Source organism: Chelon labrosus (genome assembly GCF_963514085.1).
Source record: "Chelon labrosus genome assembly, chromosome: 7".
NCBI lineage: Eukaryota > Metazoa > Chordata > Actinopteri > Mugiliformes > Mugilidae > Chelon > Chelon labrosus.
Window position 1 is genome coordinate 3,354,922 of NC_140343.1, and position 14,328 is coordinate 3,369,249.

The 14,328-nt window shown below is 42.8% G+C and overlaps 1 protein-coding gene across 2 annotated transcripts in view; it reads right to left on the reverse strand.

Moving 5' to 3' along the window:
* Positions 1–985: 985 nt before the first annotated feature.
* The window catches only part of exoc2 (exocyst complex component 2), a 48,850-nt gene continuing 35,507 nt past the window's right edge, over positions 986–14,328 (reverse strand). For both annotated transcript variants that reach the window (XM_084548322.1, XM_084548323.1), the window contains exons 15-28: positions 14,139–14,296; positions 13,905–14,026; positions 11,103–11,164; positions 10,452–10,532; positions 9,553–9,612; positions 8,271–8,332; positions 8,114–8,183; positions 7,054–7,170; positions 4,687–4,828; positions 2,581–2,636; positions 2,361–2,483; positions 2,046–2,107; positions 1,608–1,667; positions 986–1,516 (exon numbers count right to left, since the gene is read on the reverse strand). In XM_084548322.1, coding sequence (XP_084404448.1) covers positions 1,423–1,516; positions 1,608–1,667; positions 2,046–2,107; positions 2,361–2,483; positions 2,581–2,636; positions 4,687–4,828; positions 7,054–7,170; positions 8,114–8,183; positions 8,271–8,332; positions 9,553–9,612; positions 10,452–10,532; positions 11,103–11,164; positions 13,905–14,026; positions 14,139–14,296 — 1,269 coding nt within the window. In that variant the 3' untranslated portion in view covers positions 986–1,422. The remainder of the gene's footprint in view (positions 1,517–1,607; positions 1,668–2,045; positions 2,108–2,360; positions 2,484–2,580; positions 2,637–4,686; positions 4,829–7,053; positions 7,171–8,113; positions 8,184–8,270; positions 8,333–9,552; positions 9,613–10,451; positions 10,533–11,102; positions 11,165–13,904; positions 14,027–14,138; positions 14,297–14,328) is intronic.

A 14,328-nucleotide genomic window follows, 5' to 3' on the forward strand; every position in this document is an offset into this window, starting at 1 on the left:
ACCAGTCGTTTTTAGAACTGAAGAAGCTGCTTGGATGAGACATTTTCAAGAAACCCTAAAAGTCCAGAAGCATATTAAATATATTAAACTATACAGATGTGATCAAAGTGACCTTTACTGCATAGTCTTAAGTGGTCATGTACACCAATCAGCCACAACATTAAGACCACTGACAGGAGAAGTGATAACATCGACCATCTTGTGACAGTTCAATGTTCTGCTGGGAAACTTTTAGACCTGGCATTCATTCATTCATGTGGATGTTACTTAGACATGTAGCACCCACCTAGACCAGACAAGGCACCCCCCCCACCCCACAGCAATGACACTCCTTGATGGCAGCAGCCATCCCCAGCAGGATGCAGCCTGACACAGACACACACCCAAAAACACTTGAACAACTAAAAAAAAAAAACATGAAGAACAGCACAAGGTGTTGACCTGGCCTCCAAATTCACTAGATCCCAAACTGATCAAGTATCTGTGGGATGATCCACAGACCCCCCCCACCCCCACACTAAGAAAATTGTGTTGCCAGACACCACAGGACACCCTCAGAAGGCCCATGTCCATTCTCTGATGAGTCACAACAAGGGAGACCTACACAATATTAGGAAGGTGGTCATAATGTTTTGCCTGATCGCTGTATATGTCTGTGTTAGACACATACAGCGGTGAGAACAATCATAAATGACAACAGATGGAAACATGGGGTGTCAGTTAGTTCAGGTTAGCTCACTAAACGGCTGAAAGGTGGATTTCGGTTAAATGTCATTCAAGGTGAGGCTGTGAGTCAAGAACTGAGTCATTCATTTTGGGGAGGACCAAAAAAAAAGTGATTTTTGTTGCAGCTCTAGATCCAGATGTGAGTATTGTAAATCCTCTGTGAGTTCACACCTCGTAATATGGTGAAAATTAAGAACATTGCACAAGATCTTGCGGATCTAACTGAAGAATCAAGCAACCGACATGATGAGCGGTCCAGACTGGCAACTACTAAATGAGAACACAACACCCTCACAGTAACTTGGATTAGTTTATTGGGCAATGAAGATGGCAGCTATTATTTAATTTTTTTTCTATTTTAACAAATTCTCTCACATTTGACTCCAGCTTTACTGGAACTGCTGATCCAGAACTTTCTTGAGCTAGCCACGCTGCCTGGTGGCTACGTGAGAGTCCGTGCATCATTAGCATAACCAACACAACTGGGACTGTCCTGCACAGTAACAATGAAATCAACTCATTTAGTGTCTTCAAGATTAGATGAACAGACATTTGTGCTCGATCTGGTAAAGCAGAAATTGAAAGCGACACTGAAAAAGTGATGAGTAAACAATAAAGTGATAACTGAAAAGACATCGCTGAAGCTCATTAGCTGATTAGAGATAAGAGACAGTGGAGTGGCAGAAGGTGTGAGGTTTATCTCTTGACAGGCTGGACGGATGAGGGCTGGAAGCAGGCGAGCTGGAGCTGCATGCTGCTCTTGAACTTGTTCAGCAGCTCCTCCAGTAACCTGGAGATACGAACGAATCGCGTCACAATCAACTTTAAGGCACAAATTTCATTGGTAGTAGCATGAGTCAGAACGAGTGAATCAGACTCACTTCTTATCGGCTCCGCTGTGTAACTGAGGCAGAGCGTCCAGAGCCAGTTTGAAGCTGGCGCTGAAAATGAGAGTTACAACGGTATATATATATATATATATATAAAAAACACACACACGTTTATTAGCACAGGCTGAGAATACAGTTCAGGATGAGTTTATGTGTGTATCCTGGTCTGAACACTGACCTAACCACATGAACACACACACATATGGACACACACACACACACACACACCCACCCCGCAGTGCGTGCACACAACAGAACCAGATTACTTTCACTTCCTTTCCATAACCCACCAACTAACATAAATAGGGATCGTAGTGAGGGATGTGCGACTGCTAAGATTTATGTCTGTGACACTGGCTGCCATAAATCACTGGCCGGTTCCTGCCTGTGCCACCATGAGAATACGTGTGCGTATGCTTGCTTGCTTACTTGCTGTCAGAGTTTAGGTATGCGGCCACGGCGTCCCTCAGAGCACAGAGTTCAAGACGAGCCTGAGAGTGTGGGAGGTGGGGGGGACGGGTTTACACACACACACACACACACAAAAAAAAAAGACAGTAGTTCAGATGAAATTAAGGGGTTATCATCTCCAACTGACAGCGGTTGGTAGCTTGAACTGAATTATGGCATTATCAGAAATGACAGGTGAATCCCCCTCTCCCGTCCACAAGTTTGGAGCCTTTATGAGTCAGGGTCCTACTATGAGTGGGAAACGTCTCTATGACTGCGTGTCACAGTGTGTACCTGCAGGGCTCCATTTTTGCTGAAGGAGGACACACACTGCATGAGGCGACACATCTCGTCCGCAACCGACTCAACGATTTTGGACAGAACGCGAGGTACCAGGTCCTTGGAGACGGTGAAGACCTGACGGAGGAAAGATGACAAGATTAAATAAAAGATGACGAGATCAAACAGGAGGGCAGTATGAGTGGTCTGTTTGAGGCGTGTGGGCAGTTTGTACCTCAGCGTGAACTGTGATGATGTTGACCAGAGCTTCCTTCAGGTAGTTCCTCACACCTGTGGGGGAAAAGAATAAAAAAATAAAGGTATATATCTAAACCAACATAAAATATATCGCCTTCACTGCTGCAGGACTCCGTCAACCAGTCAAGCTGTGAAGTTTAAATTTGCGTCTGAAAAGAAAAAGAGAGCTTTTGATCAGTGTTTAGAGATCATTACGAAGTTACAGGCAAGTTGAGCTGGCAGGTGGCACAGTGGTTAGCACTTTCACCTACTGCAACAATGTTCTGGTTTCAAACCTGCTGACTGGAGTTCATCCAGGCTGCTCCCCGCCCATCAACCACTGACAGTTGGGATAGGCTCTAGCCTCACAGCACTGCTCTAACTGTCATTTTATTTATTCCACTGCATTGTAATTAGAGTTCGTATTTTTTGTGAGGTCATGGTAATCTTGATATCTGACTCCCCCACAAATTGAATTAGTTCATCTTTGAGTAAAAGCGAGTAAACGTTTGTGCCGAATTCGAAGAAATTTCCTCAATTCCTCGAGTCGAGCGCAACAAACAAGAAACGACAAGTAATCTGGAGCGCAAAACAAACTATGCAACGTCCTGTATTCTTCATCGAGATGCATGTATGAAATTTTCTGCTGGCTCTGTGTTTTCTCCTCTCTTCTATTCTTTTTCTGTCTCACCTCCCTGTTTTTTTCGGTCTCTAGGAAATGAGTTGGGTTCCAGTCAACAAGCAGTGCTTGCTCAGTGGATTTCAGGCTCTTGAGGCAGTTTTGATCGCAACATGAAGCAAATTGTAATGTACAAGTTGATAGCATATGTGGGAAGCGTAATACAGAGAGAAGAAATAATCAAGATATAAGGGATTTATGGGCAGAGAGCCGAGATATATACCTGAGGGGTACTATATGTGAGATTTTAGTCTGTTTAAGGACCAGATTTATAGTCGATCATTCAGAGTTTACAGCCTAACTTCTGCATTTCAAGCCATTTGATGATCTTCTGTACGTCTTGAGAGAAAGACAAAAGAAATGTTTTGCAGGAAGTATCATTTTTGATAGCGATACCAACTCTTAGGGGCTGTATCTGCACTGGTATAGAAAAATGGAAATAATGATGAATTTAAGTGGCTGTTCGTTGAGACCTTCAGTTTGAATCATTTCTGTACGGAAACGAATTTATCAGCAAGGCCTTAGCATATACTTGACATTAGAGGGACCAGACAAAACAAAAAGCTGCACCTAATGAGCTGAAAGTGTGACTGTGCATTCCTTTTGATTAACTTTTGAGCAGGAGACGGTGCAGTCGAGATCACAGTTAACGTGCTGCCAGCGAGTTTAAAATATAAGCAACAGTGAAACAGTCAAAGGCAGCAACAGAAAGAAAGTACTGAAACCGGATTTTTAATGCCTTGCAGCACCACGCACACCAGCATGAGTCCCACACAAACGGTGCAGCAAGTGAAAGTATCATATCCTAGAACTGTGGTTTAGTGTCCAAAATGTTCCTCTTTCACATGCAGCAACCAACACACAAACTCACAGAGGCAACACACCAGAGCAAGGCTCAGCCTCTTCTTTAAGACTGGCGTGTGACGCGGCGCGACGCGCTGCCGGCCACCTGAAAATTCACTCGGAGCTCTCATACAGTCTCTGACATGTTGCCTCACATCCTGTGCAAAGGTAAACCACACAATCGCATTTAAGTTTCACCTGTGTTTGGGGTGCATCTGCTTTAACTAAGCTCATGTACACTCATGCACACCCATGCACACCCACAGCAGCATGACACAAAGGGCACGAGAGCTACAGGGGGGGACTGTGAAAGCTGATCTTGGTGGGGTTTACTGTCAGCAATCAAAGAGCTGTACTTTACACATGACACATGTGAACCACAACCATACAGATCAGATCAGAGATGCCGTGTTCTCATCGTGCAAGACTGTTTGGGGCTAATCTAAGATGTTCCCAGGGTCAGTTAGTGGTTGCTGCGGGTGATTCCCCTCATGGCCGCAGACACGAATCCCAGGTTTTTATCAGCATACCCAGCATACCAGTGGGTGTGAGCTTCTACGGTGGGTCTCTGTTGTGTAGTACCTGTGGGTGTTTGGCAGTCTCTCCAGTCAAAATATCCAGCGTAGATGCCAGGCTCCAGAGAGCCAGCGATGGGGTCGGCTCGTCTCTCGATGTAGGAGTCGAAGAGTTTTCTGTCCAGCTCCCGTACGGCGTCCACGCTCACCTGGAAGGTCGAGGACAGATCGTGTTATCGTAACAATCTTTTTCTTGTCATTTGGACCCATTTGGACCCATCATTAGATAGTGTAATACATCTAAAACCGTACAGTTGACAAAACTAGTTGAAAAAAATAAAATAATACAAAAACATGAAGGAATTGTCTTTAGTTTTTATCTTTTTTTCAGTCAATTTGGTCTAATTTGTTAAAAATAAGCGTGACCAAGAACTGGGGCATGTGTCAAGACTGGGACGTCAACATGTTTTTATCAGAAGCTTCCAACGCGTTGCTGGAGAACTGTTCACTGGGGGGGAAAACCACAAGTTCCTACAATGCCAGGTATCATGGAGTGATGGTTTCAGGTGTGCAACACCCACAGATATTCCTAATAACAACCTCAACTCCCCAGGAAGGTACTTGAATGAAATGTTTTCAAGGAAACTAAACAAGTTCCACTGGCCTTTTTTTTTTTCAGCTTGTTGTTTTGGAGATTCACAAATTGTTGTGTTTTCATTGTAAATCCTGACAAATGACCCCTCATTACTTAAATAAAAAACTCAAACTAATACCGAAACAATCGGCATCAGACACGAGACGTGGTGAGGTATAAGGAGCTGGTCTTTGGTGAAGCTGCATGGACTAATTTCCCATGAATAAACTTGGATTTCACGTATGTACTGAACATTTGCAGGCGTTCACTACCTGAAGGATATGCATGTGAGAACTGGACATCTGGCCTTTTCCTTAGTAAGATGTTCATTCACTGTCCAGTTCAGCCGGTGTGTTTATAGAACAGGTAATTGTGCAGAGATTGCGTCCATGATGATGTGAGTCATGTTCTGCCTCTTGCACACTCTGCACAGGTGACACTGGAGAGAATGTGTCTCACTCGAGCTGATTCAAACCGATTTGAACTGATAGCAATTAATTAAATCCTCTGATAGCAGTTTTTATTTTTTTTTTTAAATGGGACGTTTCCTGCGTCCTATCGTTAGCCATCTCGCTGCAGTGCTGCAAGACTGATTTTGCATGACAAATCTCAACAGAGTTTCTCAACAGAAAGAGAAATCCGCCTCCTCGGAGGAGTGTCAGGGAGACTGATTGGTGAAGACACATGATAGATGTAAAATATTGTTTACTTTCAGCTTCATTTAATTCCTCGAGCGTGTAACATATCCGGCCAGTTGAGCTGACACATCAGTATTCAGCTCAGTGCAACTTCCTCTCAATATGTGATACTGAATTATCATCAAGCTTTGCGGAGGGTCCTCTGTGGACCATGCCAGTTTGGGATCTAGTGAATTTGGAGGCCAGGTCAACACCTTGTGCTGTTCTTCATGTTTTTTTTTAGTTGTTCCTAAAGCGTTTTTGTGTGTGTGTCTGTGTCAGGCTGCATCCTGCTGGGGATGGCTGCTGCCATCAAGGAGTGTCATTGCTATGGTGTGTGTGTGTGTGTGTGTGTGTGTGTGTGTGTGTGTGTGTGGGGGGGGGGGGGGGGGGGGACTGGTCTGGTCTAGGTGGGTGCTACATGTCTAAGTAACATTGACACCAATGAATGCCAGGTCCAGAAGTTCCCCAGCAGAACTTTGAACTGTCAAAAAATGTTATTCACTTCTCCTGTCAGTGGTCATAATGTTGTGGCTGATCGCTTGTATGCCGCTAGAAATTAAACTTTAAACTACATTAACCGCTTTAGTGATGCCATGCCAGGACAGTTTTGAACAGTATTACTTTAAAGTTTAAATTAGCGTAATGTCTAACAGTTTGGGATGCATGATGGGGGAATTCTTATTTTCTCATAACTATTTTGCATTTTAACAAGATTTCAAGATTACGGTCTAGACAAACGGTCACCCATAAATTTTTTTTTTTTTTACTATTAACGAGACATGACAAGAATTCTAAACTGATCTTTCAAAGAAAATTCATCTCAAGTTTTTACTGGAAAGCCAACTGAAGGCTTCTCTGCTTTGTGATTCAGCCATTAGTCATTGTGTGCAGCTGTGTGAGTGTGCAAGAGAAAGCGGTGAAAATGTGGAACTGAACTTCCAAGACCATGACCTTTACTTTATGTTAAAGAAAAGAGTCATCTCTGTGCTCAGAAGAGAGCATCTCTGATCAGCTTTGTTGTTAATGACACCGCAACACACTTCTCATCAACGGCATGAGCAATGAGCCGTGTGCTCATTCCTCCGTCTGCAGGATGTCTTCACTTTGAAACGATACTGACCCGCGTGATCTTCTCTGTCCCCGTGAGGCCGTGCTTCTCGAAGTGGTTGGCCAGGTTGAGGAAGGTGCGCCTCTCCAGGTATTGGCAGTTGCTGAGGATGATGAGAAGACGCTGCTCCTGCCAACACACACCGGAATCTCATGTTTGCACTTTTATTTTTATGCTTATGAGTACTTTCACTGACATAACACACTCCCTCTCTCTTAACCTCCTTTTGATCTTAAGATTAAGACTTTAAATAGGCCTCTATAAGAGTCAACTTTATCAACCATTATGTGCTTTCTAAAATATCAGTATTAATATCTTTCTTAATTCATGCACATACTTGGCCATTAAAGCTAATTCTGATTCTCATCCTGTTGCTTTGCTCAACTCTCAGGGTCTAAAAGCCAAATTCATCCTCACAAACAAACACACAATAACACACAGAATCTTGTAAACACACAAGGTGCTGACAGATTGGTTAGTCTATATTTTCACAACCACAGATGTCGTCACTGGCTGCATTTTGTTTTTTTTCCACACTAACCAAGACCTGCAGACAAGAGACTTCAGTGGACTGAAGACATCTGCTTTGTAAGTCAAGTAAGTACGATCCTATTCTAGTTTGCATGTGCTGGTTTGTTGCTTTCCAGCTCAGCAAACACAGTAGTTCAGAGGATAGTGGCGCCTGTCTGGTCATCTGCTCGAGGCTGATTCTAGCTGCTTCACTCCCCTTCTTCATATATTCGGGCTGGGGAAACCCCATCTGCACCTTGCTCCATTTCCCTTTACCAGAAGCACTCTACGCCCCGATCTTCTTCCTCCTCCTCCTCGTCCTCCCCTGCGCTTAACCCCCTTCAATAACATCTCAAACAAGTTACAGGAAATGAGGACGTATCTGCTTCTTGTCCACAACCAGGAAACAGCCTGATAACATTTCGTGGTTCGAATGAGTGCGACGCGCTTGTGTCTAGTTGTGATGAGCCCACGCTCCGGTGGCGCTGGCAGCCGCCGCATGTGAGATTTCAGCTGAATGAACCCCCAGTTTAAAAGAATAATAACATTTAGACACGCTTACAGATGTTGGACTGAAGCCTTCTTGAACGCCAGAGAACCGATCGGGGGAGGACAGCTCCACTGAAATGTTACTGAGCACAAAAAAAGAGAGATTTAAAAATGTCATGTGCATGAGTCAAACACATGAATCAAATAGATAGATAAGTTAAAATACTCACTGAGATGTGTCAATGTCTCCATCTGTCTTAGTGCTCAGCTGCTCCAGGCAGTTTATGAAAACCTATGATGAACACATGACACACCAACACATTACTCCCTAACATAATCACTTTATTTACTACAGACCTTATTTACACTAATTATGCATTTTAATGTGCCATGCTGTACTTGTGTAGGGCGTGCACACCAACAGTCAGATATCAGTTCACCGCAATGATATAAACAGAGAAAGAAAACGGATGCAAAGATGAGACGTGCCCTCAAATGCCAAAACATTAGGTACACCAGTGAAAATGGAGTAACGCAGTCCCGCACCAAATCCGCCTTCATGACTGCTCTGATGTTCGGTTTATGTCAAACCAGCGTCTAATTCAACTGGATGGTCATTTTTGGAGGATGTAGGTCCCACAGATTAAAATGGGGTGGCCAAAATAATAGGAACACATGTGGTACAACACAATATGATTCTATATTTTTAATAAACGACTGTCGCCAAAATGAAAACACAGTTGAACAGCTCTCTCAGCTATGAAGCTAATAGGTGGGTTAGACTTAAGTTGACGCACAGACCCTAGCGCCGTAACCGACGTTCACCTCCCCACAAATGTAACTACGTGCCGCAGCGCCGCAGACCGCAAGAGCTGTGATTGGTCCGCTTGGTAGTAGCGTGTTTCTGCTTTGGTATTTCCGGCTGCTTCTCCATCGCCGCAATTTTGATTGTTTTGGATCAGTAAAGATGGAACACATGGAGGAAAGGTTAACTGAGGAGGTTCAAACACTTGTATGATTCGTCTTTGGCGAAGTTTCAGCAAAGTCTCAGTCGCTATTGTTGAAAGCGAAGCAGGAAGTAGAAACAAAAATTAATCCGGCTGGCAAAAAAGACACAGCGCCGACTAGCGTTGTTACAGAGGGAGCCAGACTGACGAGTCTAAAGTACAAATGGCTTCCGCCGGCGTAGGCTACGTATGTTACGGCGTCTATGCCCCGCAGTATTCTAAAAGAGCCTTAAGATTTAGTGCAGGACTATTACATAATAATTAGTTTTCAATAGCGTACCTAATGAACTGGCAAGTGAGTGTATGATCAAATGTCATTTTAACAGATTATTATTTAACATTAACAGCTAAAATTGGGGGAAATTGTGCATTAACTGTGTGTTGAATATGTTTATTGATGTGTCAGAGTTTCATTAATAAATAAATCATTATATATTCAATTATATTTAAAACACGCACAACAAAACCGGACTTGTCATTGAGGCTGTGGGCTTTCAGATCTTACCTTCATGATGCTCACACTGAACTCTGCAGCCTGGTCCTGGACCTGGTCCAACTGCAGCACCTGGAGAAAAGACAATGAAAACACATCATGAGCGTAATCCTACTGTCATATTCATGTTACTTCACATTAGGGCTTTGTTTTGTGTGCTTTTAATGACATGATACGAGTCATTTCTACTTTTATTTAAAATTTCAATGTTAATTGTTGAAGTCAAGTTTTGACACCAGTGCCTTAAAAAGATATTTATTCAGATACTGATTTAATTTTACGGTTTTAATTTGTTGTCTAAATACCAAAAAGGAGTCTAATGGCGTTCATTAGTTCCTAGTGTGTTCACAGTGAGCCGAAGACTTTTGTAACTGAAAAAAAAAAATGGTACGACTACTGAGAGTGTTGTCCAAACTTTTCTCACGTTGCGTTCACTCTCAGAAGCCAAAGCAGCAAATCACACTTCTTCCAGTTCCCATTTGGTTTCTCAAGCCCCTTTCACACATGTAGCGCAGTCCAGACATTTTCTAGACATCACACGGAGGAGCTGTACGTGAGAACGCAAATGTCTGGGGACGCAACGGTGCTATAGATGACATAGCACCTACATGTACCTGCATTTTTAATTTTTTTTTACGCTTGCCTGTGTATTGTAAAGCTTCCCACTTCTTTGTTAACATAGCAGACACATCCCAGCCTTCGAGTTAGCTCCTAACACATGTAGTAGCAATATAAACTCAAAAACAGTCCTTTTCCACCTCTTGCATACTCTAGCCAAGCACAATCTATGGTCTACATGAAATTAAGTATGTCCAGAAGGTGAGAATTTGAACGACATGGACATGTTGTTGGACATCTCTTCAACTAGTTGCTGCAACTGATGTTAGCTGTATTATACGATAAACTCTTACATTCATTTCTCCCAGTTTGATTTCCAGGGGCTCTTTGAGTGACTGCAGCATCTGGACCATGCACTGCTCAAACTGTGAAGGCTGCGAAAACATCAGAGATTAGGACAAAGACTTCCTACAACTTTTATTCAAGATATACACATATCAGGCATAACATTATGACCACTGACAGGAGAAGTAAATAACATCGATTCGGTGTTCTGCTGGGAAACTTTTGGACCTGGCATTCAAATTAACTAGATCCCAAACTGATCAAGTATCTGTGGGATGATCCACAGAGGCCCCTCCCCTAAAAGACCCCCCCACTAACAACACTGTGTTGCCAGACACCACAGGACACCCTCAGAAGGCCCATGTCCATTCTCTGAAGAGTCACCACAAGGGAGACCTGCACAATATTAGGAAGGTGGTCATAATGTTATGCCTGATGGGTGAATACTGCGAATAATCTGCTAGACTAATGCAGTGCAAACAGAAACAAATGGAAGAACAGGACAAAGACAAAGCTTTAAGCTTGAATACTGCCAGCTAATATGTGACAAATGATTATTCACAACGCGAGACTGATATTATTTCAGTGTGAATCTCTTGTGAAACTTTTTTGGACTGTGTCATTATTCATTATAAAACATCACAGTAATACATCCTCACCAAGCTGGTGATCCCCTCATTATCTACAACCCAGTCCTCCTTCTCAGCAAGTCTCTTGACATCTAAGGGTGAGAGGAAAAAAAAAAAAAAAAAAAAGCACACAAATGAATTGAAAGAGCAATTATCTGAAACGGCTCTACAGTCTCCTTACACTCAAAGCTCTTATTCATAGAGCAGAGGTGTGATCGCCTTCATGCAGCGTCATTACAAATGAAAATATAAACAGAATTTCTAGGGGGAAAACCACATGATATACAATGAAGCTCTCTCTGCCCAGACCACAATTTGATGTGTGCGTGTATGTGTGTGTATGTATGTGTGTGTGCGTGTGTATGTCAGGTTAAGCGAAAACCAGTCACTCTTCTCAAAATGACCATACCTAACCACAAGTGAAACTGAGCATGTCTGGTTTTGGTCTCATAACACTTTCTCCATTACTGCCCTGGAAGTTGTATGAGCTAAAACTGACAGTTGAGGACACTGACCGCCAAAGACCCAATGAGGGAATGCAGTAATAAACACAAATGTGTCTTTACCGTCAGTCTTGAGTTTATCAGAAACTATAAATCATCTTTTTTTTCCCCTTCTTATTTTAGTATAAGAATTTCCTTGCGTAAAATGTAATAGTGCTGAGGTATTTGCCACGTACATTACATAAGGTCTTTGGAGACGGAGCACAAGATATTAGCGACAGATAATGTGACGCATTCAGTTCGGTGGGTAGCGCTCGCGCCTCACAGCAAGAAGGTCCTCAGTTCGAATCCCTGGGGCGGAGAGGTTTCGATTCTCAGGGCTTTTCTGTGTGGAGTTTGCATGTTCTCCCCGTGATTGCGTGGTTTTTCCCCGGGCACTCGGGTTTCCTCCCATCATCAAAACAGGCGCCAGGTCAGGTGAACCCACAGCGGCGGCGCGCGCGGTCATGGTATACGTTGTATAATGACAAATAAAGCACTTTACTTTTACCAATGGACGCCAATCACTTCAAAATGACGCAGACAACTAGATTTTACTACACTTGGGAAAATATGTTTGCCTTGTTTAGTGTTTAATAAGGATATCCCAATCAGTTTTTTGCCCCCCAATCTGATAACAATCTGTCTGTATGCACTTTATTTGGGGGTTACTGGGTCCTCTATTAGTCGTCTTCAACTGGCACAAGCAAGTATGAGCACATTTCACCTATTTTAGCTTCACTCCACTGGCTGCCCGTCCATTTTAGGATCCATTTTAAAATGATTTTATTTGCTTTTAAAGCCTTGAATGGCCTTGCCCCACCTTACCTCTCTGAGCTGCTGCACCCCTACACCCCTAGCCGATCTCTCAGGTCAGCTGACCAGCTGCTCCTGACGGTGCCTAAAACCAGGCTTAAGCTCAGAGGGGATCGAGAGTTTGCTGCTGCAGCTCCAAAACTTTGGAACGAACTGCCGCTGCACATTAGACGAGCCTCCTCTCTGTCTCATTTTAAAACCCTTCTTAAAACCCACCTCTTTTCTTTGGCTTTTAACACATTGTAGAGTGTTGATTTTATGCGTCTACATGCATATTTTTACTACTTCATCTTTTATTATGTTTCTATTGTGTTATCTATTTATTGTGTTTTATCTTGTAAAGCACTTTGAAACCTTGTGTTTGTTAAAATTGTGCTATATAAATAAAGTGGATCGGATTGGATTGGATATTGAGTATCAGCCGATAAAGTCTTTCCTTGTCTTCCTTGTCTTCTCCGAGAGTCGACTGGATTCAGTCCAATAAATCTTTCAGTCAAAGTTAATGTAGTGTGGAGAGGGTAGCTGGTACCTTGTGTTCTCTACTCCAGAAATGTTCTGGTCGTCCAACGCTGCCATAAACTCCCTAACCCTCTCTGGAAGATTTTTCTCCTTGACACTGAAACTTTTCTTTTCTTTTAAAACTCAGCGTTCAGTGTTTGTTGTTGTTTCGGGGCAGCCTTTGTCTGCGTGGACTCCATGGAGTCTTTTTTTTTGGTGGTAGTATTGAATGACCCAACATAATTTATGAATTTTTATCAGACTGACTTCATTTTCCAGACGAAAGTTCTTTCTTCCACACAGCCTATTTAGTTGCGTGACTGTGAATCTTCTTCTTCTGTTTTTTTTTTTTTTTTTGGAGCTTTGATGCTAGCCAATAAAGAGGAAGACAATGTTCTAATGCTACAGGGACGTGGTTTTGGTTTATGGCAGACCTAGAATAAATAACATTGGCCTTGGCTGAAGTCCGATACCAGATCATTTCCAAAACGATCTAATGTGAAAACTCGGATGATTTCCGGTCGACACATCATCAGTAAAGGTAACTGTGACTATGAGCATGTCCGCCAACAAATTCGTAGTTTGGAACAAGTGTACATCGACAGCACAAGTATTTAGCATGCATCATTCGAAACACACACACACAATGTCGCTTCATTTTTAACACCTCCTCAGAAATAGTAACTAGTGTGAAACTGGGCTACAGCTCTGTGATCACTAAACATGCTTATATATATATACATATATATAAGCATACAGTTTATAGACATTAAGAAAGAAAAAAATAAATATCTGTATGTCTTCTCACTTTAAAGTTATGCGGTTTTGTGTTGCGTTATTTTTACTTTGAGGAACTCTTGCACATACTCATCAGCTCATTTGCATTTTGTTCCCATTTTTCAAACATATCAAAAGTCTCAATTCCACTAGAACTTGAAATCTCAGTTTAAAATCTTTTCAAAGCCTGTTTTTGGATGACAATCAGCGCATTGTCTGGGTTTACACTCTTTATACTATTCTGACTGCTGCCACTCACCATCTGTTGTGTGCAGCAGAGTCACCATGAGGCAGTGAACTCTCAGGTCCAGCAGCAGATCCTGGAACACCTGCAGCAAATCATTAGGGATCTCCAGAGCAGACAGAGCCTCGTGACAAGCCCTGAGTGAGAGAGGCAACAGGTGTCATGAAATCTCCAAATCCCTGCAAGCACTCCCAAGGCAGTCAGAAATGCACACATTCAACGAGACACATATCCGAAGAGTCAAAGTACCTGACGATGTGTATGATTTGCGTGAGCCAGGCTCCGGTCAGATCCGTCTTGTCCTCCCAGCCTCCGTAAAGATTCAGCTCTCCTTTTGGCAGGGTGGCGGGGAGGAGAGCCCCCCGAATAAGCTTCACAAGTCGATTGGTCAACTCCTCGATCATTTTCTACAAAACACGCATTTATTTTTATCAGCAAC